The sequence below is a fragment of the Artemia sp. Qi Xiang Cuo genome, chromosome 8, assembly GCF_049724085.1.
Source record: "Artemia sp. Qi Xiang Cuo chromosome 8, ASM4972408v1, whole genome shotgun sequence".
Classification (NCBI taxonomy): domain Eukaryota; kingdom Metazoa; phylum Arthropoda; class Branchiopoda; order Anostraca; family Artemiidae; genus Artemia; species Artemia sp. Qi Xiang Cuo.
This window is the reverse complement of record NC_142801.1, coordinates 51,643,499-51,671,280: the sequence shown is the minus strand read 5'-3', so window position 1 is coordinate 51,671,280 and position 27,782 is coordinate 51,643,499. Positions and strand designations below refer to the sequence as shown.

General features: G+C 34.1%; 1 protein-coding gene across 1 annotated transcript in view; it reads left to right on the top strand.

Annotated features, from left to right (window-relative positions):
• LOC148949539 (uncharacterized) overlaps nt 1-27,782 on the top strand; it is a 66,625-nt gene that overhangs the window by 19,701 nt on the left and 19,142 nt on the right. Inside the window, exon 3 of the mRNA XM_089092721.1 lies at nt 18,531-18,747. Coding sequence (XP_088948847.1) covers nt 18,531-18,747 — 217 coding nt within the window. The remainder of the gene's footprint in view (nt 1-18,530; nt 18,748-27,782) is intronic.

The window sequence follows — 27,782 nt, the reverse complement described above, 5'->3', positions numbered from 1 at the left end:
AAAAATTGTAAGTAAGTAGCAAATTCTTTCTTGAATTCTCCTCTTGGATAAACAAAAAAAAAGTCATTTCATTCAAGAAATAATGACAAAATTCTACATAAGTAATAAATCCTTTCTTGAAGTTACCTCATGGATACACAACGCAGAAATTTAATTTAAGAAATTATCAAAAATTTTAAGTAAGTAGCAAATTCTTTCTTGAATTCACCTACTGGATAAATAAAAAAGACATTTCATTCAAGAAATTATGACAAAATTCTAAGTAAGTAACAAACTGTTTCTTGAATCCTCCTCCTGAATGCACAATACAGATATTTCATTTAAGAAATTACAAAAAAATTGTAAGCAAGTAACAAACTCTTTCTTGAATACACCTCGTGGTTACACAATGCAGAAATTTCATTAAAGAAATTATGAGAAAATTGTAAGTAAGTAGCAAATTCTTTCTTGAATTCACCTGCTGGATAAACAAAAACATATTTCGTACAAGAAATTATGAGAAAATTCCAAGTAAGTAACAAACTCTTTATTGTTTTCACAACTTAGATACACGATGTAGAAATTTAATTCGAGAAATTATAAAAAAAGGAAAGTGAGTAACAAACTCTTTATTGATTTCACCTCTTGGATACAAAAAAAAGACATTTCATTCAAGAAATTATGAAAAAATTCTAAGTAAGTAAACAATTCATTCTTGAATTAGCCGTTTACATGCACAATACATAAATTTCATTCTATGGGACCTCTACACGTGATTAGTCATGTTTTGAAACTACATACTATTTGCTGGCCTGTCCTTGGCACCTTTTCAAACGAACGGGGATTCCCCACTGGTTCCTACACATTGCAAAAAAAGTGACCAGTACGAAAACTCCACGTTTTCAACCAGACTGGTTTTTTAGACAACACCCATTGTCAGGTTGGCCGAGTGGTTAAGGCGCTAGAATTAGGATCTGGTCCCCATATGGGGTCGTGGATTCGAGTCCCACACCTGACAATTTTTTTTTTATCCTAAATCTTTGGAAACAGCCTCAGCTATGACCTTGAGAAAAGAGCTTGAGAAAATTGCCTGATTATCGAAAAATGGGGAAACATCCTCCAAAAGTCGACAGGAATGCCCCCCTCCCGCGCTTTCTCGGATATGTTGAAAAAAATAGGCAAAGTCGACATAGCTTTATTTCCTTTTTTAAGGTTAATTTAGACGAGGTTACGTGCGCGCACGTAACCTCGTCTAAATTAACCTTAAAAAATGAAATAAAGCTATGTCGACTTTATTCGACAGAAAGAAACAATTTATGTCGACAGAAAGAAACAATAGTCTATTTCTGCTGAAGCATTTCTAGTCGTATGTTTACCGGGATATTAAATAAGTACCATTTTGACACCCCTCCTCACAACATAATTTCTCTTCCAAGCATTATATTAACTAAATACTTTCCATATCGGGACTTGTTCATTGTCTCGGGTAATTTACGATTTCTCATAGGCCACTGCCCTAATTTGGCTTTAGTGTGTGCCCCATTGTTTTTGTGTGGGTTCCATTGTAACTGAATCCCCGTGTAGTGAGATGAGTCCTAAAACCATCTGAATTCATTGTGGGGAGGAGTCATAAAACCTCCAGTGGGAAAGCCACATCGTGTCTCTGACCAATCATAGAGCACAATTGTTAGAACCATAAGCATATTTTGACATTTTAATATATGTACAAAAAGAAAAAAAATAAATAAAGTTGAAAAATGTTAATGAATCCTAAATCTTTTGGAAACAGCTTCTATTTTCCCCCTTTTTAGCATTATTTTCACTAAATACTTGCCCCCCCCCCCTCCCCCGACAGTTCAGAAAGAAGCAATAGTCTCTGTCTCCTGAAGCATTTCAAGTCAGATGTTTATTGGAGTATTAAATAAGTAGCATTTTTACACCTCCCTCAAAACTTAATTTCCCCCTTCCTAGCATTATTTTAACTGAATACTTGCCCCCACCCTCCCCTCAGTTCATATAAAGTAGTCAAAATAGAGCTTAGCCAAATCTAAATTTCATCATTTTTTATGTTATTAATTACACTGAAAAAAAAAATTGAACACCTTAAAAGCCACGATAATTATTCGCTAGTTTGATGTGGCATAGACAATGCAATGTTTTGAATAATAGCAATACAGTAAAAATAAAAAAATATTTGTCAAGGAATATTGATTAGTTCAGAAAGAAGCAATAGTCTATTTCTCCTGAAGCATTTCTAGTCGTATGTTTACCGGGATATTAAATAAGTATCATTTTTACACCCCCCCTCAAAAATTAATTTCTCTTCCAAGCATTATATTAACTAAATACTTGCCATATCGGGACTTGTTCATTGTCTCGGGTATTTTACGATTTCTCATTGGCCACTGGCCTAATTTGGCTTTAGTGTGTGCCCCATTGTTTTTGTGTGGGTTCCATTGTAACTGAATCCCCGTGTAACAGAACTCCAAGCAACTGAACCCCCATGCATCTGAACCATTGTGCAAGTGAGCCCTCTTTAACTGAACCCTCATGCAACTCAACCCCCGTGCAACTCCAACCTAAGCTAGCTCTGTTTTTTCACTATTATTCAAATAAGATCGTTCGTACAGTCCCATTCACGAATCCCTTATCCCTTTTTGCAAATATAGTTAGCTTTTTACGTAAAGTGATTTAACAGCATATGTCAATCAAACAATTCTGAGTGTAGCCTACTATTCTTTAATTAGCAGCATCGTACATTTTGTTTAAATACTTTTTCACTAAATACTTGCCCCCACACACTCCCCAGACAGTTCAGAAAGAAGCAATAGTCTATTTCTCCTGAAGCATTTCAAGTCAAATGTTTACCGGGGTATTAAATAAGTACCATTTTTACACCTCCCTCAAAACTTGAGGTAACTTCAAGAAAGGATCTGTTACTTATTTTAAATTTTGTCATAATTTCTTGAATGAAATGACTTTTTTTTGTTTATCCAAGAGGCGAATTCAAGAAAGAATTTGCTACTTACTTACAATTTTTGATAATTTCTTAAATTAAGTTTCTGCATTGTGTATCCAAGAGGTGACTTCGGGAAAGGGTTTGTTACTTGCTTACAATTTTTTCATAATTTATTGAATGAAATTTACGTATTGTGTATCCAAGAGTTGACTTCAAAAAAGAAATTGTAACTTACTGAGAATTTTTTCATAATTTCTTGAATTAAATTTCTACATCGTGTATCTAAGTCGTGAAAACAATAATAAGTTTGTTACTTACTTGGAATTTTGTCATAATTTCTTGAACGAAATGTCTTTTTGTTTATCCAGCAGGTGAATTCAAGAATGAATTTGCTACTTACTTACAATTTTTTCATAATTTCTTTAATGAAATTTCTGCACTGTGTATCCACGAGGTGACTTCAAGAAAGAGTTTGTTACTTGCTTACAATTTTTCATAATTTCTTAAATGGAATTTCTGCATTATGTATCCATGAGGTAACTTCAAGAAAGAGTTTGTTAATTACTTAGAATTTTGTCATAACTTCTTGAATGAAATGTCTTTTTTATTGATCCAGGAGGCGAATTCAAGAAAGAATTTGCTACTTACTTCCAATTTTTGATAATTTCTTAAATGAAATTTCTGCATTGTGTATCCATGAGGTAACTTCAAGAAAGAGTTTGTTACTTACTTAGAATTTTGTCATAATTTCTTGAATGAAATGTCTTTTTTATTTATCGAGGAGGCGAATTCAAGAAAGAATTTGCTACTTACTTACAATTTATGATAATTTCTTAAATGAAATTTCTGCATTGTGCATACAAGAGGTGACTCCAAGAATGAGTGTGTTACCTATTTACAATTCCCTTCATAATTTCTTGAATGAAATTTCAGTATTGTGTATCCAATAGGTGAAAACAATAAAAACGTTATTACTTACTTGCGATTTTATTATGATTTCTTGAATTAAATATCTGTATTGTGTCCAGGAAGCGAATTCAAGAAAGCCATTGTTACTTGCTTACAATTTATTCATAATTTAAAGAAATGAATAAAAATATTCTAAAGAATAAAGACGGGTTAAGCTTAAAGATATTTATTGATTAAACGTATTAACGGATTTTTTTTTTGAAAAAAAAAAACAAAAAAACACATATTTACATAAAAATAGTACTTGGAGTTCACACTTAAACATCCAGAAACGATGATCCAATGATATAGAATAGTTTTTTTTTACCATGTCTTATGGATTTATCACGATCAGGTATGTCCTTAGGTATCCACTGCGCGAAGAACCTAACCTCGTCTTCAGGATGGTGATAACCCCCTTCAAATTTAGGACACTTAAATTCTTCTAGATTGAAAAGTGGAATCCTAGGGTAACACTTTTGAATTGAAACTTTATCTGTAGGTACAGTACCCTTTACATATAGTGCTTCAACCCCGAAAAAGATGAAAATTTCACTGACTTCCTCCTGAACATTTCTCAGTTCCTGAACAGTATTATTAAGTGGTGTAATCGCTCTATCATAGAATCCCAGTCTGTTTATATAACGTAATGTAGTACTCCACAAGCTTTTATCATACTCAAACAGATTATAGTTCACTGTCCAATGATAACAGTCAATTTCTTCGAGATCCATAGACAATAATAAAAAAGCACATTTAAATATAACACCACAAGATGATTTTTTTAATCCGATAAATTCTGTGTCATACAGTCCTATCATCTTGGAGGCTATTAATGTAGTTGTTAAGTAGAGAAATACTTCATCAAACTTTTATACCTTCGCTCAAGGTTGAATGGAGTTATGGGTAGTGAGATGAGTCCTAAAACCATCTGAATCCATTGTGGGGAGGAGGCATAAAACCTCCAGTGGTAAAGCCACATCGTGTCTCTGACCAATCATAGAGCACAATTGTTAGAACCATAAGCATATTTTGACATTTTATGATATGTACAAAGAGAGAAAAATAAATAAAGTTGAAAAATGTTAATGAATCCTAAATCTTTTGGAAACAGCTTCTATTTTCCCCCTTTTTAGCGTTATTTTCACTAAATACTTGCCCCCACCCCCTCCCCAGACAGGTCAGAAAGAAGCAATAGTCTATTTCTACTTAAGCATTTCAAGTCAAATTTTTACCGGGGTATTAAATAAGTGGCATTTTTACTCCTCCCTCAAAACTTAATTTCCCCCTTCCTAGCTTTATATTAACTGAATACTTGCCCCCACCCCCCTCACTTCATAAAAAGTAGACAAAAAATATCATAGAAAAATCTAAATTTAATAATTTTTTATTTTATTAATTAAAATGAAAAAAAAATTGAACACCTAAAAAGCCACGATAATTATTCGCTAGTTTGATGTGGCATAGACAATGCAATGTTTTGAATAATAGCAATACAGTAAAAAATAAAAAAATATTTGTCAAGGAATATTGATTAGTTCAGAAAGAAGCAATAGTCTATTTCTCATGAAGCATTTCTAGTCGTATGTTTACCGGAATATTAAATAAGTACCATTTTTACACCCCCCCCCCTCAAAACTTAATTTCTCTTCCAAGCTTACAATTTTTTCGTAACTTCTTAAATGAAATATCTGTATTGTGCATTCAGGAGGAGGATTCAGGAAACAGTTTGTTACTTACTTAGAATTTTGTCATAATTTCTTGATTGAAATGTCTTTTTTATTTATCCAGGAGGCGAATTCAAGAAAGAATTTGCTACTTACTTACAATTTTTGATAATTTCTTAAATGAAATTTCTGCTTTGTGTATCCATGAGGTAACTTCAGGAAAGAGTTTGTTACTTGCTTACAATTTTTTCATAATTTATTGAATAAAATTTCCGTATTGTGTATCCAAGAGTTGACTTCAAGAAAGAAATTGTTACTTACTGAGAATTTTTTCATAATTTCTTGATTTAGATTTCTAAATCGTGTATTTAAGGCGTGAAAACAATAATGAGTTTGTTACTTACTCGGAATTTGGTTATAATTTCTTGAATGAAATGTTTTTTTGTTTATCCAGCAGGTGAATTCAAGAAAGAATTTGCTACTTACTTGCAATTTTTCATAATTTCTTTAATGAAATTTCTGCATTGTGTATCCAAGAGGTGACTTCAGGAAAGAATTTGTTACTTGCTTACAATTTTATCATAATTTTTTAAATGAAATTTCTGCATTATGTATCCATGAGGTAACTTCAAGAAAGAGTTCGTTACTTACTTAGAATTTTGTCATAATTTCTTTAATGAAATGTCTTTTTTATTGATCCAGGAGGCAAAGTCAAGAAAGAATTTGCTACTTAATTACAATTTTTGATAATTACTCAAATTAAATTTCTGAATTGTGTATCCATGAGGTAACTTCAAGAAAGAGTTTGTTACTTACTTAGAATTTTGTCATAATTTCTTGAATGAAATATCTTTTTTATTTATCCAGGAGGCGAATTCAAGAAAGAATTTGCTACTTACTTACAATTTTTGATAATTTCTTAAATGAAATTTCTGCATTGTGCATACAAGAGGTGACTTCAAGAATGAGTGTGTTACCTATTTACAATTCCTTCATAATTTCTTGAATGAAATTTCAGTATTGTGTATCCAATAGGTGAAAACAATAAAGACTTTATTACTTACTTGCGATTTTATTATGATTTCTTGAATTAAATATCTGTATTGTGTCCAGGAAGCGAATTCAAGAAAGCCATTGTTACTTACTTACAATTTCTTCATTATTTAAAGAAATGAATAAAACTATTCTAAAGAATAAAGACGGGTTAAGCTTAAAGATATTTATTGCTTAAACGTATTAACAGATTTTTTTGATAAAAAAAAACAAAAAAAACCCACATATTTACATAAAAATAGTACTTAGAGTTCACACTTAAACATCCAGAAACGATGATCCCATGATATAGAATAGTTTTTTTTTTACCATGTCTTATGGATTTATCACGATCAGGTATGTCCTTAGGTATCCACTGCGCGAAGAACCTAACCTCGTCTTCAGGACGGTGATAACCCCCTACAAATTTAGGACACTTAAACTCTTCTAGATTGAAAAGTGGAATCCTAGGGTCACACTTTTGAATTAAAACTTTATCTGTAGGTACATTACCCTTTACATAGAGTGCTTCAACCCCGAAAAAGATGCAAATTTCACTGACTTCCTCCTGAACATTTCTCAGTTCCTGACCAGTATTATTAAGTGATGTAATCGCTCTATCATAGAATCCCAGTCTGTTTATATAACGTAATGTAGTACTCCACAAGCTTTTATCATACTCAAACAGATTATAGTTCACTATCCAATGATAACAGTCAATTTCTTCGAGATCCATAGACAATAATAAAAAAGCATATTCAAATATAACACCACAAGATGATTTTTTCAATCCGATAAATTCTGTGTCATACAGTCCTATCATCTTGGAGGCTATTAATGTAGTTGTTAAGTAGAGAAATACTTCATCAAACTTTTATACCTTCGCTCAAAATTGAATGGTTGTATGGGTAGTGAGATGAGTCCTAAAACCATCTGAATTCATTGTGGGGAGGAGTCATAAAACCTCCAGTGGGAAAGTCACATCGTGTCTCTGACCAATCATAGAGCACAATTGTTAGAACCATAAGCATATTTTGACATTTTAAGATATGTACAAAAAGAAAAAAATAAATAAAGTTGAAAAATGTTAATGAATCCTAAATCTTTTGGAAACAGCTTCTATTTTCCCCTTTTTAGCATTATTTTCACTAAATACTTGCCCCAACCCACTCCCCAGACAGTTCAGAAAGAAGCAATAGTCTATTTCTCCTGAAGCATTTCAAGTCAAATGTTTACCGGGGTATTAAATAAGTAGTATTTTTACACGTCCCTCAAAACTTAATTTCCCCCTTCCTAGCTTTATTTTAACTGAATACTTGCCCCCACCCCCCTCACATCATATAAAGTAGTCAAAATAGAGCTTAGCTAAATCTAAATTTCATCATTTTTTATGTTATTAGTTAAACTGAAAAAAAAAATTGAAAACCTAAAAAGCCACGATAATTATTCGCTAGTTTGATGTGGCATAGACAATGCAATGTTTTGAATAATAGCAATACAGTAAAAAATAAAAAAAATATTTGTCAAGGAATATTGATTAGTTCAGAAAGAAGCAATAGTCTATTTCTCCTGAAGCATTTCTAGTCGTATGTTTACCGGGATATTAAATAAGTACCATTTTTACACCCCCCTCAAAACTTAATTTCTCTTCCAAGCATTATATTAACTAAATACTTGCCATATTGGGACTTGTTCATTGTCTCGGGTATTTTACGATTTCTCATAGGCCACTGGCCTAATTTGGCTTTAGTGTGTGCCCCATTGTTTTTGTGTGGGTTCCATTGTAACTGAATCCCCGTGTAGTGAGATGAGTCCTAAAACCATCTGAATTCATTGTGGGGAGGAGTCATAAAACCTCCAGTGGGAAAGCCACATCGTGTCTCTGACCAATCATAGAGCACAATTGTTAGAACCATAAGCATATTTTGACATTTTAAGATATGTACAAAAACAAAAAAAAATAAATAAAGTTGAAAAATGTTAATGAATCCTAAATCTTTTGGAAACAGCTTCTATTTTCCCCCTTTTTAGCATTATTTTCACTAAATACTTGCCCCCCCCCCCTCCCCAGACAGTTCAGACAGAAGCACTAGTCTATTTCTCCTGAAGCAATTCAAGTCAAATGTTTACCGGGGTATTAAATAAGTAGCATTTTTACACCTCCCTCAAAACTTAATTTCCCCCTTCCTAGCTTTATTTTAACTGAATAGTTGCCCCCACCCCCCGCACTTCATATAAAGTAGTCAAAATAGAGCTTAGCCAAATCTAAATTTCATCATTTTTTATGTTATTAATTACACTGAAAAAAAATTTAACACCTAAAAAGCCACGATAATTATTTGCTAGTTTGATGTGGCATAGACAATGCAATGTTTTGAATAATAGCAATACAATAAAAATAAAAAGAATATTTGTCAAGGAATATTGATTAGTTCAGAAAGAAGTAATAGTCTATTTCTCCTCAAGCATTTCTAGTCGTATGTTTACCGGAATATTAAATAAGTACCATTTTTACACCCCCCCTCAAAACGTAAATTCTCTTCCAAGCATTATATTAACTAAATACTTGCCATATCGGGACTTGTTCAGTGTCTCGGGTATTTTACGATTTATCATAGGCCACTGGCCTAATTTGGCTTTAGTGCGTGCCCCATTGTTTTTGTGTGGGTTCCATTGTAACTGAATCCCCGTGTAACAGAACCCCAAGCAACTGAACCCCCATGCATCTGAACCATTGTGCAAGTGAGCCCTCTTTAACTGAACCCTCATGCAACTCAACCCCCGTGCAACTCCAACCTAAGCTAGCTCTGTTTTTTCACTATTATTCAAATAAGATCGTTCGTACAGTCCAATTCACGAATCCCTTATCCCTTTTTGCAAATAAAGTTAGCTTTTTACGTAAAGTGATTTAACAGCATATGTCAATCAAACAATTCTGAGTGTAGCCTACTATTCTTTAATTAGCAGCATCGTACATTTTGTTTAAATACTTTTTCACTAAATACTTGCCCCCACCCACTCCCCAGACAGTTCAGAAAGAAGCAATAGTCTATTTCTCCTGAAGCATTTCAAGTCAAATGTTTACCGGGGTATTAAATAAGTAGCATTTTTACACCTCCCTCACAACTTAATGTCCCCCTTCCTAGCGTTATTTTAACTGAATACTTGCCCCCACCCCCTCACTTCAGAAAAAGTAGTAAAAAAAGAGCTTATCCAAAACTAAATTTCATCTATTCTTTATGTTATTAATTAAACTGAAAAAAAATTGAACACCTAAAAAGCCACAATAATTATTCGCTAGTTTGTTGTGGCATAGACAATGCAATGTTTTGAATAATAGCAATACAGTAAAAATTAAAAAAAATATTTGTCAAGGAATATTGATTAGTTCAGAAAGAAGCAATAGTCTATTTCTCCTTAAGCATTTCTAGTCGTATGTTTACCGTGATATTAAATAAGTACCATTTTTACACCCCCCTCAAAACTTAATTTCCCCCTTTTTAGCATTATTTTCACTAAATACTTGCCCCCACCCACTCCCCAGAAAGTTCAGAAAGAAGCAATAGTCTATATCTCCTGAAGCATTTCAAGTCAGATGTTTACAGGGGTATTAAATAAGTAGCATTTTTACACCTCCCTCAAAACTTAATTTTCCCCTTCCTAGCATTATTTTAACTGAATACTTGCCCCCACCCCCCTCACTTCATATAAAGTAGTCAAAATAGAGCTTAGCCAGAACTAAAATTAATCATTTTTTTTATGTTATTAATTACAATCAAAAAAAAAATTGAACACCAAAAAAGCCACGATAATTATTCGCTAGTTTCATGTGGCATAGACAATGCAATGTTTTGAATAATAGCAATACAGTAAAAATAAAAAAAAACATTTGTCAAGTAATATTGATTAGTTCAGAAAGAAACAATAGTCTATTTCTCCTGAAGCATTTCTAGTCGTATGTTTACCGGGATATTAAATAAATACCATTTTTACACCCCCCCTCAAAGCTTAATTTCTCTTCCAAGCATTATATTAACTAAATACTTGCCATATTGGGACTTGTTCATTGTCTCGGGTATTTTACGATTTCTCATTTAGAATGTGTTACCTCCAAAATTGACTCCCCCTCCCCCTCACCTACCCTCCCCTGCCCCTCAGAAATGGGGGGACGAAGGGAATTTTAGATCCTATTTTAAATTGACAATACTTTTTAAACGTTACTTGTGTATTATACAGACCACATCGGAGAGGTAAAGCTAGGTCAAGTAACAAATTACCTGAGTTAACAACCCCTTCGGGGTTACCTTAACTGTTAATCAGTTTAATCCTTTTTTTCTCCACCGTCATACAATCAAATCACTAATTAGAATCATTCACACTCCTATTATTCAAAACATTAATTAATATCGTTCATAGAGTCCAATTTGCAAATTCCTTATCCCTTTTTGCAAAAATGTCAAATACTCCCTCTCTTTGAAAAACTAAACCAGACTATACCCACCATATGTGCAATTGACAACAAAAACAGAAAAAAAAACCTGTTTGCTTTAAATTATATTATTACGAGCAAAACATGCTTGACTACAATATACTTTTCCAAGTTTAAAAAAAAAAACCTCGACTTCAGTAGGCCAACCTTCAAAATGTTCACGTGTAAATACAGTGTCCAACGCATGGGTTTTCCTTGCCCAATTCCAATGTATTTTTTCATGTATTTTTGAAACCTTATGCGCAATTCAATGTATTTTTTCATGTGTAATTAAAATCAGCACCTCTCTTACTACTGTAATCGTATAGACTTTGAAAAAAAACCTCATTAGATTTAAATTGAAAATTCTAGATCCGTTTCTTTAAAGTCAAGAATAATCGGACAGTAAGTAACCCCCCCCCCCTATGCCATAAAAACTTGAAACTTTTTGCAATCAAAAACGAACAAAAATTAATTTTAAAAAAAAATTTCCATAAAATAAATGTTTCAAATAAAAGTAAAGGTAATTTTAATCTTAAGCTCAGGAGATACAAATACCTGTTAAAATTCATACTCAGAACGACCAGAAATTAATATTAAAGAATAAATGAAACCCAAAACGAACAGAAATTAAATAAACAATCATAGCAAAAACATACAACAAGTAATAATATAATTGAATAAATAGATCTTAAAGCGAGTAACGCTTACATTTAATATGAAAATCAAGCTTAAAATGAAAACAAATATTTTGATATTAAAGTATAAATGAAACTTAAAACGAAGAGAAATTAAATAAACAATCAATGCGAACAAAAATACAATATATATTAATGTAAATGAATAAATAAATCTTGAAACGAGTGAAGCTTAAAAAGAATATGCAAATCAAGTTTGAATCGAATAAAAATAACTAAAAACAAGAGTTTGAGTATCGCCTCACTGCAGAAGCCTAAAACCTACTGCGTCATTGGCGCTTTACTGAAAACGAATTATATTACAAATGTTTTCTTTTGTACTTAATATTGAAAAAAATATTAAAATTACAGTAAAATTTTGAACTGATGAGCTTTTAGCAATTAATATCATTATGCATCAAATATCCCCTTTAATTTATTAGTTCTTTTCAAGATTGGTCAAGACAAATATAGTTTCACTACAAACAAAATTTAAATACTTCCCCCTTCTTTAACTGTAAAAACCTAAAGCCTTCTGTGTCATTGGTGCTTCACTGAAAACGAATTACTCGTATATTACAAATTTATTATTTTCCAGTTCTTACAGCATTGAAAATGAAAATAAAAATTACAGTGAAAAATGATCTTGAACTGATGGATCTTTCAGCAATTAATATCATTATATATCTAATATTCAATTTGATTTGTTTATACTTTCCAAGACTTCTAGGCATTTCTATTTGAGTGGAAAACTGCACCTCAAACTTTGCGGAACATGCATTTTCTTGCATGAAACCCCAAAATATAATAAAATGTCAAGTTTCGGAGTGTTCCACCGCTCGCAAGCAAGTGCCATTGGTATTTTTGAATCCGCATCGTCCATTTAGGGGGTGGAGGGTAGGCTAACTCTCGCAGCAGTCCCATTCCTTCGTGGTGTGATTCAGACTTCTAACATCTGTCGTCTAGACTATCATATAATCTACCAAGCATACAACTACCCCAAATCAGTAGAAATAAATAAATGAAACCCAAAACGAACAAAAATTAAAATAAATATTAGAGTCAAACTCAAAACGAGCATAAATTAATATGAGTAGGGTTCAAAACCTCTATGCTTTCTAAATCCAGAATATAATTTATACTTTACTGAAAAAAAAAATTCAAATGAGATTACTGAAAAAAAAATGTGCATTGTCAATTTAATATACATATGCTGATATTTATTCCCTAAAATCTTAATTAATTTTTGATTTCTTAAAGTTACAAAAGTTGAAACATTTCAAAGAATTGTTTTCAGTAAAGCGCCAATGACGCAGTAGGTTTTAGGCTTCTGCAGTCAGGCGATACCCAAACTCTTTTTGTAGTTATTTTTATTCGATTCAAACTTGATTTGCATATTCTTTTTAAGTTTCACTTGTTTTAAGATTGATTTAGTCATTTACATTAATATATATTGTATGTTTGTTCCCATTGATTGTTTATTTAATTTCTGTTCGTTTTAAGTTTCATTTATGCTTTAATAGCAAAATATTTGTTTTCGTTTTAAGCTTGATTTTCATATTCAATCTAAGCATTACTCGCTTTAAGATATATTTATTCATTTATTTTATTAGTTGTTATATCTTTTTGCTATGATTGTTTATTTAATTTCTGTTCGTTGTGGGTTTCATTTATTCTTTAACATTAATATCTGGTCGTTTTGAGTTGGAATTTTAACAGGTATTTTTATCTCCTGAGATTAAGTTGTAAATGGCCTTTACTTTTCTTTGAAAAAATTATTTTTCGGACATTTTGTTTTTTATTAATTCCATACAAAGAGCATTTATGTCACTTGAAGCTTCCTACTCTTGCATACTGGAGGAAACATAGTGACATGATAATGTCCCACAAAATTATTTCCAAAAATATTCTCTCTTGTCTCCTTACCCACCCACCCCCCCTTTTTCTCTTAAATTTTGACGCATGGTGGTGCGGGGGTTCTAAATGGTCCGGTTCTAAATGATTAAATTGTAGTTAGCCAAAACAAAGAGTTCATGGTAACGAACTGTAAGTAAGGACCGAGTCGGGCATATAGTAACCTCAACTCCTAAACAAGAAGTTTTGACAATATCATATACAGAAAAAAAAAAATTTGGGGGGAATCCTAAATATGTAATTTTTTGTCAAATTTAAAGTTTCCCATCGAAAGTTCGAAGACTTAGAAACTTTGCCTAATTTCCAAAAGGGGGAAACACCCCAAAAGGGGGAGTGGTTTTGATGAAATTATACCGTTATTTTATAAAATTATAAAATTATTATAAAATTATAAAATTTTACCGTCAATTTTGGAAACTCAGTTGCAAAGGTTTACTGCAATTACTTCTGGTGCTCCTACTACAAGCACTTATAACATAACTACTGTTTCCGTGACAACTACTACTGCGACTACAAATACAACTAGCTTCAAACGCAACACAACCACGTTGATTGAAAATTAAACAGAAAGTAAATTGTAGACAAGATTAAAATCTTTAAATATTTTTTTTTTTCGGCTAATGTTGAACATCAATTTTGATGTCCTAAGTGCGAGGTTTTGTTTGAATTAATTTCGTATGAAACACTTCATGGTAAGCGCACTATAATTAAGGAGTGACTCGGGCTAATAGTAATCGAAACTCTAAAAAAGGGAATTTTCATGACAATTATTGCATAAAAAAAAATTGGCTTTTTGTGCGATTCCAAATATATAAGGTTCAGTAAATTTAAAGATACCCATCAAAAGCTATGAACCTGATAAAATTTGCTTGATTTTCAAAAAAGGGGTGAAACATCCCCAAAAAGGCAAGCGATTTTCATGAAATCATACCATTAGGCATATCAGAAAACTCAAATGTAAAGGTTTCAAGCTCCTATCTACAAAAAATTGGAATTTTAAATTGTCTTCCGGAAGAAAGATCATGGATGTGTGTATATTTCTATGTTTGTTTTTTCCCCGGGGGGCGGGGGGTTATTATTGAGCCATTGGTTCTAGAAGGTTGAAAGAGGAGTCATTCTAACGGAAGTTAAAATTTCTAATGCCTTTTTTAAGTGGTCAAAAACATTGTACCAGGGGAAAGCGGTGTTGTCTGCCATTTTGTGGTACACGACACGATTTTGACCCCAAAGAGGACCAATTTGATATCGACTGGAAATCGATACTTGATACTTCGATACTGCCAGCTCGATAGGCTGTCAATTTAAAGTATCTCAAAACTATATTTTGACTTTCTCAATTGCAGAAGAAGTAGACAACCCCACAGTTGTGCATTCGTTCTCCAAAGCCGCGTTTTCAGGCTCAGCGGGTTCGAACACGAATTGTTCTCGTCTAGTTTCAAGTTTCTAGTTTTTCGTATAGTTTCAGCGGGTTCGAAGTTTCAACCTAGTGTTTGATGCACTAGATGCACTGATACGCAACGCTTGGTGCACTAGACAAGAACAACCTGTGTTCGAACCCGCTGAGCCGTGAACAACTCGTCTTCGAACACGGGGTTGTTCTCGTCTAGTGCATCAAGCGCTGTGCATCAGTGGATCAATCACGGGGTTGAAACTTCGAACCCGCTGAAACTAGACGAAAAACTAGAAACTTGAAACTAGACAAGAACCCGCTGAGCCTGAAAACGCGGCTCAAATGTCACGTAGTCCGTGAAAGATAAATGGTTAATATAGACATGTATCTTAATGCTTGATTTTACTAAGTTGATTTACTTAGTTTTTCAAAAAAAATCTGTTCAATGATGTATTTTTGCACATCAATTGTTATGAAGAAGGGGTAGTGGATCACTGTGTATGCGGAGGAAGGGTCTCATATGCCTAAAAGAGTCATTTCGATGCCAAAATTATCTAATTCTTCATGAGCCTTCACATATGGGGTTCGGGGGAGGGGGGATGAATTAATCTCTCATCTCCCTTTGTGTATTCTAAGTCTGAACAAGGGTGCTGCGGGTGATAGCTCTCTTGTTACTGCAGAAAAATTCTCTAACATTGATTTTAAAGCTTTATTTAACTAAATTGATTAGCTTGATATTTCATGACAATATTTGCTGTGAGATATAAGTGCGCACCATCTATTATAAAAGTGGAGTGCTGGGTCAATATATATGCGGGAGGAGTGCCAGATGCCTCAAAAAGTGCATTCTAATGCCTAAATTTCCTATCTCTCTTTTATCCTTCATATAAATATCGAATGAGTTTTAAAGATGGGACAGAGTAGAAATCGATATCTAATCCTCTGGATTTCCGGGGGATGGGGGTAACAGAACCCCTCCCATTTTGACAATCTCTTTCTTTATAGCATAAAAATTATATTTACATGCTTACCACAACATAGGTGGAAAAGTGGTGGTTGGGTATCATAAGTGTTCTTAGAAAATTTCTTGGGAGAGGGGGGCAAGTGAAAGTGCTAGTGAGCTTTAAGTGAGGTTGAATAGTAATATTTCCCATTTTCTATTTATATATACTGTTTAATGTCTTTTTGTTTGTCGGTGGGCGTTACCCCCTGCTTGCATCCGTGGATAAAATCCCCATAAGACAGGTTGGTTCTGCCTTATGAATCTGCCTTTAAAACCGTGGAAATGATAATCCTATAAATAATTTTTTATATCAAAAGCCCTACATTCCTATTAAATATTCGAGGGGCACATTTTTTCAGGCCTTGATATCATTCTCATGCTTCACATGCTTGAGTTAAACAGCTCGGAGTAAAAAAAAAAAGTTAGTGAAGAGCAACTCTTGTCAATAGAAACCGAATCTCTAAAAAGTTTTGATTACAACATAGGCAACAACGAATAAATTCTTCATGCTGTTTCTGAATGTGCAAAATGTACCAATTTTAAAACTATTTATTAAAACCTATTAGGGGATGATGTTTTGCATTATTTTAGGAACAAGAATTAAACTCCCGCAAAAAGAGGTGCCATCTTGATGGAAAACTATACAATTAAATTCAATGTGTATGAGAGACCTACAATTGCTCTAAAATACTTCTCATTTCAGTTCAATGGCGTTTGTATTAGACCAGTCGTTCTTAAAAAACTGGAACGAAAATTCAAACATTAGCTTAAAGGACGGGGGTTCAGGAGGGGTTTGAGGTAAGCCTTTGGAGTTTAACTAATACTTTATTGAGAGTATGATCAACATCTGCTAAATGTCAAAAATTCAAGAGTAATGAACCAAAGGCTTATTGGGGCGGTAGTTTCCTTATATATACGATAACCTCTGTTCGCTCTGAGCTGTTGACGTGCTCATTTATTTACGTTTGGAAAAGAATTACTTTGAGTTTTAAATATATCCATTATTATCCTATATACAGTAGGATTCTCATACATTCGTAGGGCTAATACCCCTTTCAATCCTCACCTCTGTATGATTAAAATTTAAATCTTGCAATAAAAAGTAAGCAATTTATTAGACTGTATTTTTTTTCCATTTATGATAAAATTTTGGTCTCACATACGAAAAAAAAAAGAAAAAAAAACTATATGAAACAAATTTACAATTGTACAAAAAGACAAAAAAAAATCAGAAATGCTATACAAAAAAAAACTAAAATAAAATTGAAAGAAGCTCCTATTTCATAAACTATAGTTGTTGTTTATGAATAAGTGCAATACAAGACTTGACGCATCAAAACACAAGGCAGTGTGACTGCAATATACTTTTTTTTGTGTCTGACTTGTCTTTAAATTTAAGATCCTTGCGAAATGAAGCAATCTCCTATTTAAAAACTTAACGTATAACTTTGGCAAAAAAAAAAAACGTCAAAAATCTGTTAATACTCTTATGTTGGACAAATTGAATAGCTTTTTACCTTTGCTAATCAAGTAGCACACTGACCTTTTCCAAAGTTTGGTCATAGGAAAATTTCGCTGTCTCCTTCGCTTGTCAAAATTTATTGAGAAATCTTTTTCCGAAAAGATCGACTTCTTGGGTTGCATATTACATTTTTTAGAAGAAAAGAAACAGGAGTTCAAAACAGACTTTAATCTGAATTCATCCTTCGCAATTTGTCTTAGATTTCATTTTTCTATACCAACCTCTGTTTGTTTTAAAGGGGATATCTTACGAACATTTTGTTTTAAGTTCACTTGAATTACGCTTGTTTTGCCTTATCCATTTATTTGACTTTTCTGGTATCTTATGAATAACTCTTCATTACTTTTAGCGCATGAAGTTTGTGTAATTTAGAAACAGAAATTAAACTAACAAAAAAAGGGTTATCTTGACGGAAACTGTACAATAAGATTCAGCATGTCTGAGAACCTGAAAGCCATAAACTCCTTATTTTTCTTGTGAAGCGAATGAATATTCAGATGATATATATATATATATATATATATATATATATATATATATATATATATATATATATATATATATATATATATATATATATATATATATATATATATATATATATATATATATATATATATATATATATATATATATATATATATATATATATATACGAGTAGTCAAATTTTTTCCTATTCAGATTTTTATCGCAGTTAAGTTTGTCGAATACTGTGTAATTCCTCAATCGATATATTGAGAATTTGTTAAAGTGGTTTAATTTATCAATTTTCCATTGTCAATTAATTATCATTTTTGTCTTTTAATTTTGATAGTTCTTCCAAACATTTAAAATTTAGAGAATTTATTAGAATTTAAACCCTGCGATGTTCTAAGCTTATCAAGAAGAAGCAATTTAATGTATTTCCAAAATGTCCAGTTTCTTTTAAAATATAATTTTAACTCAAACTTATTCATTCTGTCTATTCTAGCCATCCCTTCACTATTATGAAGAAGAAGAAGAGGAAGACAACATATGGTCAAATAGATATAGAATAAGCGATCATCCTTTTACCGCTGACGTGTCTGATAGAAGCGCTGACAGACGTTTCCAATATATATACTGCTCTCATAAGGGATCTTACGAACGCTTTAATTCGATGCCAAGTTCAGTGGCACAGATCCAAGAAAATGCGAGTAGTTATCATGGTAAGTGTATTAACTATTCTATCTGAGCGTTCGTTCCTCACTTCAACATTGTTACTCATCTGGATCAATACATAGTTAGATATTAGATATTAGATATAAGATATTATCAGCGAACAGGCTAGCTGGCTTGCTTAGTGTTCTGTCTAATATTCTTTACGAATGGAAACCGCCGGAACGATATTCACAAGATGATTGGAACTGGCTAGACGTAGAAAGTGCATCGAGGCCACTAGTGGAAATTGTCACTGGGTGGTGGTTTTAAGCGCCAAATTCAAATTTCTATATCGTAGCATTAAAACAAACGGTAAATTACACTGTTTTCAATATTGTTAAACTAATAACCTTACGAAATGAGGAGTATTTTAGAAAACCTGGTGTAATCATAACCGACACGTGATTACTAATGCTGGTCTATTTTAGTTTTGTTTTCTTTATTTCATTATTTTTCTCATTTCCTATTTCTATTATTTTTTGCGGCATTTTTGTCATTTCCTTCTCGGTCTCTTCTTTTGAATCGCAGCTCAATCCTTTCCCCTGTTTGGTCTTATCTGTAGAACAGCTATCGATGTCAGTGGAATCATGTTCAATTACCATACAATTTGCGTTTCCAGTCAATGCTCAAAATTATTTTCACTTGTCAGCTATGAACCGATTTGTTAAGGCAGTGCAAATTCCTAACATTAGGAACTGCGCTAGGAATATTAGCAAATGACACTTTTTTTGCCGTTATGATACTACTTGTCGCTAATAAACGCTATATACAATACTTTAGTAATGCAAGTCTTCTTTTTTCTGTTATTTTATTTTACAATCTACGTAGGTATCAAGCAGTCTCATGAATTACTCATCGCTGATCCTGCTCAAAAACAATCTTAAGCAATAAATTCGCATATTATATTGGCAGGCTGGCTAAAGAAAAAAGAAAAAAAGGTATCATTAACCACATTGTCGAAGGTCTCTAGAGTGTAAGTCGCTATAATTGGAAACCCACTAGAATTGTAATTTCATTCATTGTGTTGGGTAGCAATACTATCGTTTCTGTAGTTTCTTTTCTCATGATACGCAAGTAGTAGGTCTACAACGTGTTGCAAAAATGGTAATTTAGTACATGTAATTTAGTAAATAAATTGAAATTTCTATTCGGGTTTATAAATTCAAAAATAATTAATGAATTCCAATAAGGCTCTAAATATTCAATTCCAACGTTTTTCAGTTGTTGAAGTTCCGATTATTTTTGTTGATAAACATTACAAACAATTTTTGTTGAATTTCAAACAATTTTTTTTTACAGTACAGTAAGAGATGAAAATTTAAGTTTCAACTCTACATATCAAAAATGGTGGTGCTTCTCTGTTAGAACATCTCACGTTACTGCTGCAGATGATTTTTACACAAGGCTTTGTTCCGTCAGCATTCTGCGTGGGAGATCTTTCTCCTGTTCCAAAGAGAGGAAAACCTCCAATCATTGTTCATCTTTCAGCCCCATAACCCTTTCAATCAGTTTATGCAAGCTTTATGAACTATTGATTATAAAAAAGCTTGAAGGAAAATGTTACACGCGGAAAATGTTAAATGTTACATGGCATTGGATGTGCAGACACCCGTGTAGTTGTTGCTAATGTTCTGCTTGATGCTTCTTGCACAGGTAGTTCAGTCACCTTGGCGAGTCTTGATCTTCGCCACGCCTTTGACTCCCTGATCCACCCCCTTATGCTTTTAAGGGCTGTTAAAAGAGAAGTAAATCCGGCTCTTATTAGATCTGGAAGGGATATGTATGCTAAGCTACGAATCCGTCTTAAAATTCCTCTTAAGCAAGGTGAAATGGCAAGGCGACTGGATAGAACTACACCAGTTAAGAGAAGAGCCAGGCAAGGTGAAATTGCCTCACCTTGTTATTTCTAACTATGTTCTCGGAGCTTAGGACCAGTGTGGGATGTCTTGCGTCCAATCTGCCCTCAATATCTCGTTAGTCACTTGTGCTGATGACGTTTTTAACATTAGCCGAACTTTGTACGAAATTTCTTAAACTTTCCAAAAACTACAAGCACAAATTTTCAATCTGGTCTTGAATTTAACGCTGCATAAGTCTGACATCGTGGATTTTAACTGCTAAGGCTCATTTCCTCATGAAATTGTACTTGGGAATTCAAAGATCTGCCCCTCTTACCAAATCTTTTATCTTGGTATTCCCATTGGAAATACCATTTCTGACACTTGTCATCTTTTAACTGAATTCATCAAACATCGCATATCACCTTCCTATGCTTTCATAGTCTCTACTAGGCTTCATTTCACGCCGTTATCTCGCAACACTATACAACACTGTTGCTCTCCCCCCGCAAGCTCTACATTGCACTCTTCTGGAAGATTCTTACAAATGTTAATAAATTGAAAATCCGATCCATCTTTTTCTGTTTCGCAAAATATCTACTAAGATATCCAACGTGGACGCGCAATTCAAAACTCATCAACAGTTTTCACACAGCATATCCTACTATAGCTGCTGCAAAACTTTGGAGAAACACATCCAAAAGATTTCAAAATATGCTTGAAGCCAACTTCTTCAACTAAGTTACCTTGTCATAGTTGTATATTGATGTTTTGCTTTTGTTTTATTTTTGTTTATTTTCTTTGTAGTGCTCGGTCATTTTCTTTTGTAAAAAGACGGGCTTGTAATAAATAATAATAATAATAATAATGAGGGGATTGAAATCTGACCGTACAGTAGGGGTAGAGGAATGCACATGTTACGTGAAGAACGAAGGCTATGTGGAGCTGAATCAGAAATAAACACAGGAGTTTTTGAACAGATTTTGGAAAATTGCCATGAAGCTGAATTAAGAAAGAATGTAAATAGACTCCAGTTTTAAGAGCGGTTTTGGTGATGAACGGTTGGTGTTCATAACCAGACGACGCGCTTTATTATGAATGACAGAAAGTGACCGCAGTGTAGAAGAAAAAGTAGACGTATTGTCCCATACAATGGGGTAATACGAAACATATGACTGGACAGGGCAGAAAAAAAAGAAGCTTCAGTATAGATCCAGGAAATGTCCGAATCTTTGAATGATACCCAAACTCCGTCAAACGTTAACCCTAATCATGGCTATAACCTTTCTTGTCTAAACGAAAGGTTTTCATCAAGCAGGATACCAAGAAACCGGACAACCCGATTCTCTGGTCTACACAAAGAGCCTCGTGACGCCTGAAGGTGTGTAGGCTGAGGAAAAGCTAGACCAATTCGAGAAAAAATAAGAAAATGTGACTTGCCAAGTCATTCACATCAAACCATGAAATTAATCTCTCGAATATTGCCACAAGATTAGACCTGACATCAAATTCTGTCTTCCCAGGGGTCCCAAGAATTGTATCATCAGCGAGAGCAATGAGGCAATCTTCATTAGGAGTAGTATTGGAACACAAAGAAACATCAGGATGACACAGCTTGCAGCATGCTAGAGGCCTGGTGTTTTTTACTGCCAAAATCAGATCATATATATAAATCATAAATAAAATGGGGTCAAGAACAGATCCCTGGGGGATGCCATACTCTACTTCAGAAGGTCTCCGAAAAAAAACAGATCAATTGAAATAAGCTTATCAAAAAGATAAGATTCAAACCAAAAGAAAGCATTTGACCTTATACCAATATGCGATAGTTTCCAAAGAAGAATCCAATGGGTTAAAGAACTAGAAGCTTTTCGAACATCCAAAAATAAAGCTTCCGAGATAAGATCAGAATCTATTGCCGAATGAATGAAATTCAAGAGATCTACGCAAGCACGCTCTTTAGAGCGATTTGCAGAAAACTAAGAAGCCTGGGTAGCATAGCCTTCTCAAAAATTTTACTGGGAACAGCTAGGAGAGAAATTGGCCTATAATTAGCAGGATCACTCCGAGAACTATCTTTACACAACAGTATAACCTTAGCTCGCTTGAGAGAAAATTTCGGGAAAATTCAGGGAAAATTCCTATCTCGAAGGACAGATTGACTAGCTTAGCCAATGGTGACAGAATAGATGGCAGAATAGCACGGATAACCCTTGTAGGAATTCTGCATGACCCTGAAGATGGTGATCCTTTAAGAGTATTCACGATACGAGCTACCTCGAACTCAGAAACAGAGTTGAAGAGCATTGACTTTAAACATGAGGGTCCAAGATAGGCTCTAAAATCGCAACGAGCAGTTGCAGAGCTTGCAGAGGAAGCAGTTGTCTTCCCTATATTAGAAAAATAAGAGGTAAGCACTAGCTGAACATCTTATTCTCCTTGGACACTTTTACCATTGACTATCAGCGTTGTTGGAACTGAAGGCAGAAAGGGAGTAGGTCTAAGAACCGAATTAGTTATATTTCATGTCTTCCTAACATCCTTCCACCCTAAAAAATTTCGTATAATAATACTGAGACTTGGCCTTCGGACACAAAGGTAAATATACTCCTGTAGGCCTTTAACCGTTGATGATGAAATGCAGATGACGGAGCCTTGTAAAGCTTCCACAAATAAATTTTCCTTTTCCAGCTTTTACGGAGACCTGGAGTCATTTACGGGTTCATCGGTGCTATCCTTTTCGAACTATGAGGCACTGGATTCTGATGGAGAACTTCTAGGATACCTTCTTTCACTAAATCAGAAAAGAAATCAAAAGAGCGGTTAAAATCCGATTCATAAATTAAACTATCCCATGGCTGATCAGTCAGACGAGAATTAAGTAGACTCAGCTTGGTATCACCAAAATGGGAAAATGGTAGGTTAGATGTTGATGCTATATGCTGCGCTTGATCAGCACTCTTAAATCTGGAAATAACGGGAGAATGATCAGAAATATACTAACCAGCACCGAATTATCTAAGACTTCTAGTGAGGAAAAAATATTCTAAATAAAAGACGCATACGTCTCAGTAACTCGGTTTGGTACACAAACTGAAGGTAAAGTTCCCAGGGAGAGCATCATCGACAAAAATTTATAGCTGAAACAGAATTTTGACCCAGCAGGTTGAGGTTGAAATCCTCCATAAGGATACTTTGACGTACACAGGGATACTTTGACGTCCAAAATCTCTCCCAGAACTGTCATAAGCGAAGGAACAGATCCAATAGGGGACCCGTAAATCAAACCCACAGCTAAATTCTTACACCCTGATTTAAGCTCAATAAAAAGGGATTCAAATATTCCTTCCTCAATTCTGCTCAGATCACTTCGGACATTGTATGCAAGACGATTGGCAATATAAAGAGCAATGCCACCTCTCATTGTTTCCTCGCTGTTTCCTGTTTCCAGTTCAGCCTCTTCATCCTTTACTTGGAATATCTAAAAGCATATCCATATTTGAATCCAGGAAAGTTTCTCATAATCAAATAATATGAAGAGTTCCACCACTGAAGATCCGTTTCAGTTCATCGAAAGACGAGCAAAGTTCCTGAATGTTAAGATGAAGCATAAAGAAAATACCATCTGGTTTAGAGAAGGCAGAACCATTTAATTGCGAAACATACTTACTTTCAATAGCCAAATTAGTATCATTATTCTTCTGATTTCTATTTCCAACTGAATTATACTTTTAGTATCTAAAGGATTATTTTGTAACTCAACGAACCCCAAAGAGTTGATACCACCCTGGTCACCAAAAGAAGTTATTATTTTACTTAAGGTGGATGATGGTAGATCCGCTCCGTGACTAAACTCACCAGACGAAAGGTTTTCAACATCACAGCAGAGCTATGGCATACGTACAAAGGTAACGCCCAACTCGTTGTTGCTCACACACGAAATTGAAAAACAAAAATAAAAGCCAAAATAACTGAATCTGAAATAATGAATAGTGGAGAGGAAAAAAGGAAAAAAGTAATATAATAGAGATAAGAATACTTGAAAAAAGTAAGGAAAGATAAGGTAAAAATAAGAGACAAATAAAATAAGGATAAGGGTTCATCGATGGAATAATTTGAAGATCAACACACCCACCCGCAGGAGCATAATTACATTATAATAAATATAACAGTAAATACACCAAAAGGAAGGGACCAGACGAGATAATATAAGGAAAAACCAGCGACACCACGAAGCGAACCATGTTTTCCGGATTTCATGTCCAGTGTACTAACCTAAACAACAAAGATCAATTTTCATTGACAAGTGAAGGGACGAACGCGTTAGACCGAACGGGTTAAACCGAGATTTTAAACGGATCTAATCAGGTATTCTCAACACGCGTCCAGTTTTCGCTTTCGAAATTTTCTTAGCTTCAAGCCAAATGTTAATCCCTTTTGAAATAGCTCTGGTTTGAGCCAATTTCACTGACGGAGTAGCAGAAGTGCGTAGGCTATATCCGTACGCGAAAAGTTCTTTACGACGACGCGTTAGGTCTAAAGGTAAATCGTAACTGATACTTTTACGTGAGCCTTTGATTTTCACTCCTTAAAAGTTTGAATTTTGTTCGATTTCTTTGAGAATGACCCCTGAATCACAAAGGCCGTTTAATTAGGATAAATAGCTCTATTTAAAGTACTAAAAAATACTTTAGCGTAAAGAGTGAGGTATTGCTGAGAGAGCGAACCCCCTCATATACGTAATAATTTCTGTTCGTTTTAGGTTTTAATGTTTCTCGTTACTTTCAGTTGAAAAAACTTGTTTTTTTTTAAATTTATTTTCTGATCGTTTTTTAAATAAGGCTGGGAAAACCGACGCCCCCTTTCATGGAAAATTCTCTTCCCCCATGAAAGATTCCTCAGTGGAAAGATCCTCCAAGAAACCCCCTCCCCTCCCCACGAGATAAAATCCCCCTAAAAATTTAAACTTCCTAATAATCAATGGTATATGTAAACAATGGGCAAAGTTCATAATTTGCAGTCCTTCCCCTGGGGATTGTTGGAGATTAAGTCGTCCTCAAAGACATAGCTATTAATTTTTTTTACTATGCTGAACAAAATGGCTATCTCAAAATGCTTATCCGGTGACTCTGGGAAGAAATGAGTGTGGGAGGGGTCTTAGTTGCCCTCCAATATTTTTGGTCACTTAAAAAAGGCATTAGAACTTTTAATTTCCATTAGAATGAGCCCTGTTGCCAAATTCAAGGACCACTGGGTCAATTCTATCACCCTGAAAAAAACGACAACAAATTAACACGCATCCGCGATTCTTCTTCTGGCCAAAAATACAAAATTACACATTTTTGCAGATAGGAGCTTGAAACCTGAACAGCAGGGTTCTGTGATACGCTGAATCGGATGGTGTGGTTTTCATTAAGATTCTATGACTTTTAGGGGATGTTTCCCCCTTTTTTGAAAATCATGAAAATTTTATCAGGCTCGTAACTCTTGATGGGTAAAACTGAACTTGATGTAAATTATATATTTAAAATCAGCATAAAAATCCAATTCTTTTGATGTATCTATTGATATCAAAATTCTGTGTTTTATAGTTTCAGTTTCTATTGAGCCGGGTCGCTCCTTACTTACAGTTTTTTACCACGAACTGTTTGATACAACCCACTTAAGATATTAACTCAATGAGCTAACATCATTCCCACATCAGAGAAGTGCAAGCACTGCTTCGAAGTGAAAATTTAAAATAAAGAAAGATCATCGGCAACTCAGATTGTGGGCAAAATACAATGTAGGTAAAATATTAAGTGAAGTATTTTTTTTCTATTTGCTTTAAAAACCGATTCGATATATGGACCGTAGGTGCAATTAAGTTATTTTGTTAATTCTAAGCTTTCATAGCAAATTAATGGACACTTAGTCGACAACTGTTAAATTAAATACAAATGGGGCTCATGAATATTAGCTAAGCTTATAAGAGATGGTAAGCTTATAAGAGATGGTAAGCTAGGTAAGCTTATAACCTAGATATTTGGTTAATTGAAGTGCATGGAGTTAAATGCACCGAATATCCAATGGCGACTAAATGAATCCTGCTTGGCAAACAAGAAAAAACCCTCTGTCCATGAAAATATAAAGGCCGTCCGACAATAATAGCGGGCGGCCAATCATGGTTGCAGCTTTGCAGCGGTAGCTGCAACCTAGTGAAGAGCGAACAACAGCCCATAGTAACCATTAGTTAAGAACCGCGTTTTGAAAAAAAAACTGCCTAGTGAAAAAAAATGCTATCTGACACTGACTCAGGAATTATAACTATTATTTCGGTTCGTCGTAAAAGTAAAAGTTTATTGCGAAAAGAAATTTATGGTGATTTCTAAAAAAAAGCCTGAAACCCTCGGAAATGACGTCAGATCAAAATGAAAAGTGTACCATTTCATTCAGCATGGGCGGAGACCTTGTTTAAGGAAATTACAGTCTCCCTCATTGAACAACAAGGAAAATCACTTAGTTGCATTGGTAGCACTGATCTGTCTCCCTTTTTTTTCAGTAGGCCAAGCGGGTTACCGGAACATCATAGAGAGATGCTTAATGGCTCATTCAAAAGCTATTTCTTATATCTACGTGCTTCTTATAAATTCCGCCATCTGCAAGTGCCATATGGTACTAAAATTACACTTTTTGTGCCATTTCTCAAGGTGGCGCTAGCAGGCTACCAGAATATCGTAGACAGATTTTTTATAGATCATAAAAAAGACATTGCTCATATACACGTTCTTTCTATAAATTCCACCATCTGCAAGTTCCAAATGGTACTAAGAACGACACCTTGGTGCCATGTCTCAAGTGGAAAAGCTGGGGCTATTGGGCTAGTAGAACTTTAAAGAGTTATGTTAATGGCTCATTTGAAAGCTATTGCTCATATCTACGTGCTTTTTATTGATTCTACGCTTTGTAAGTGCGATATAGCACTGAAAACAACACTTTTAGTGCCAGTTCTTAAGTAAAAAGGCTCTGAAGTACAAAACAAGTACTGTAGTAATAGTTTTGTTCCAGAACCTTTAGCTGGAGGTTTACAAGAACCCTTCCCATACACTCCCCCTTCCAGCCCCCTTAATAAGGTTCATAAATCGTCTGCTTACCAGTAAGCTACTGCAACGTTAGCAGGCTACCACACCATAGTAGACACATGTTTAATGGTTCAATTAAAAGCT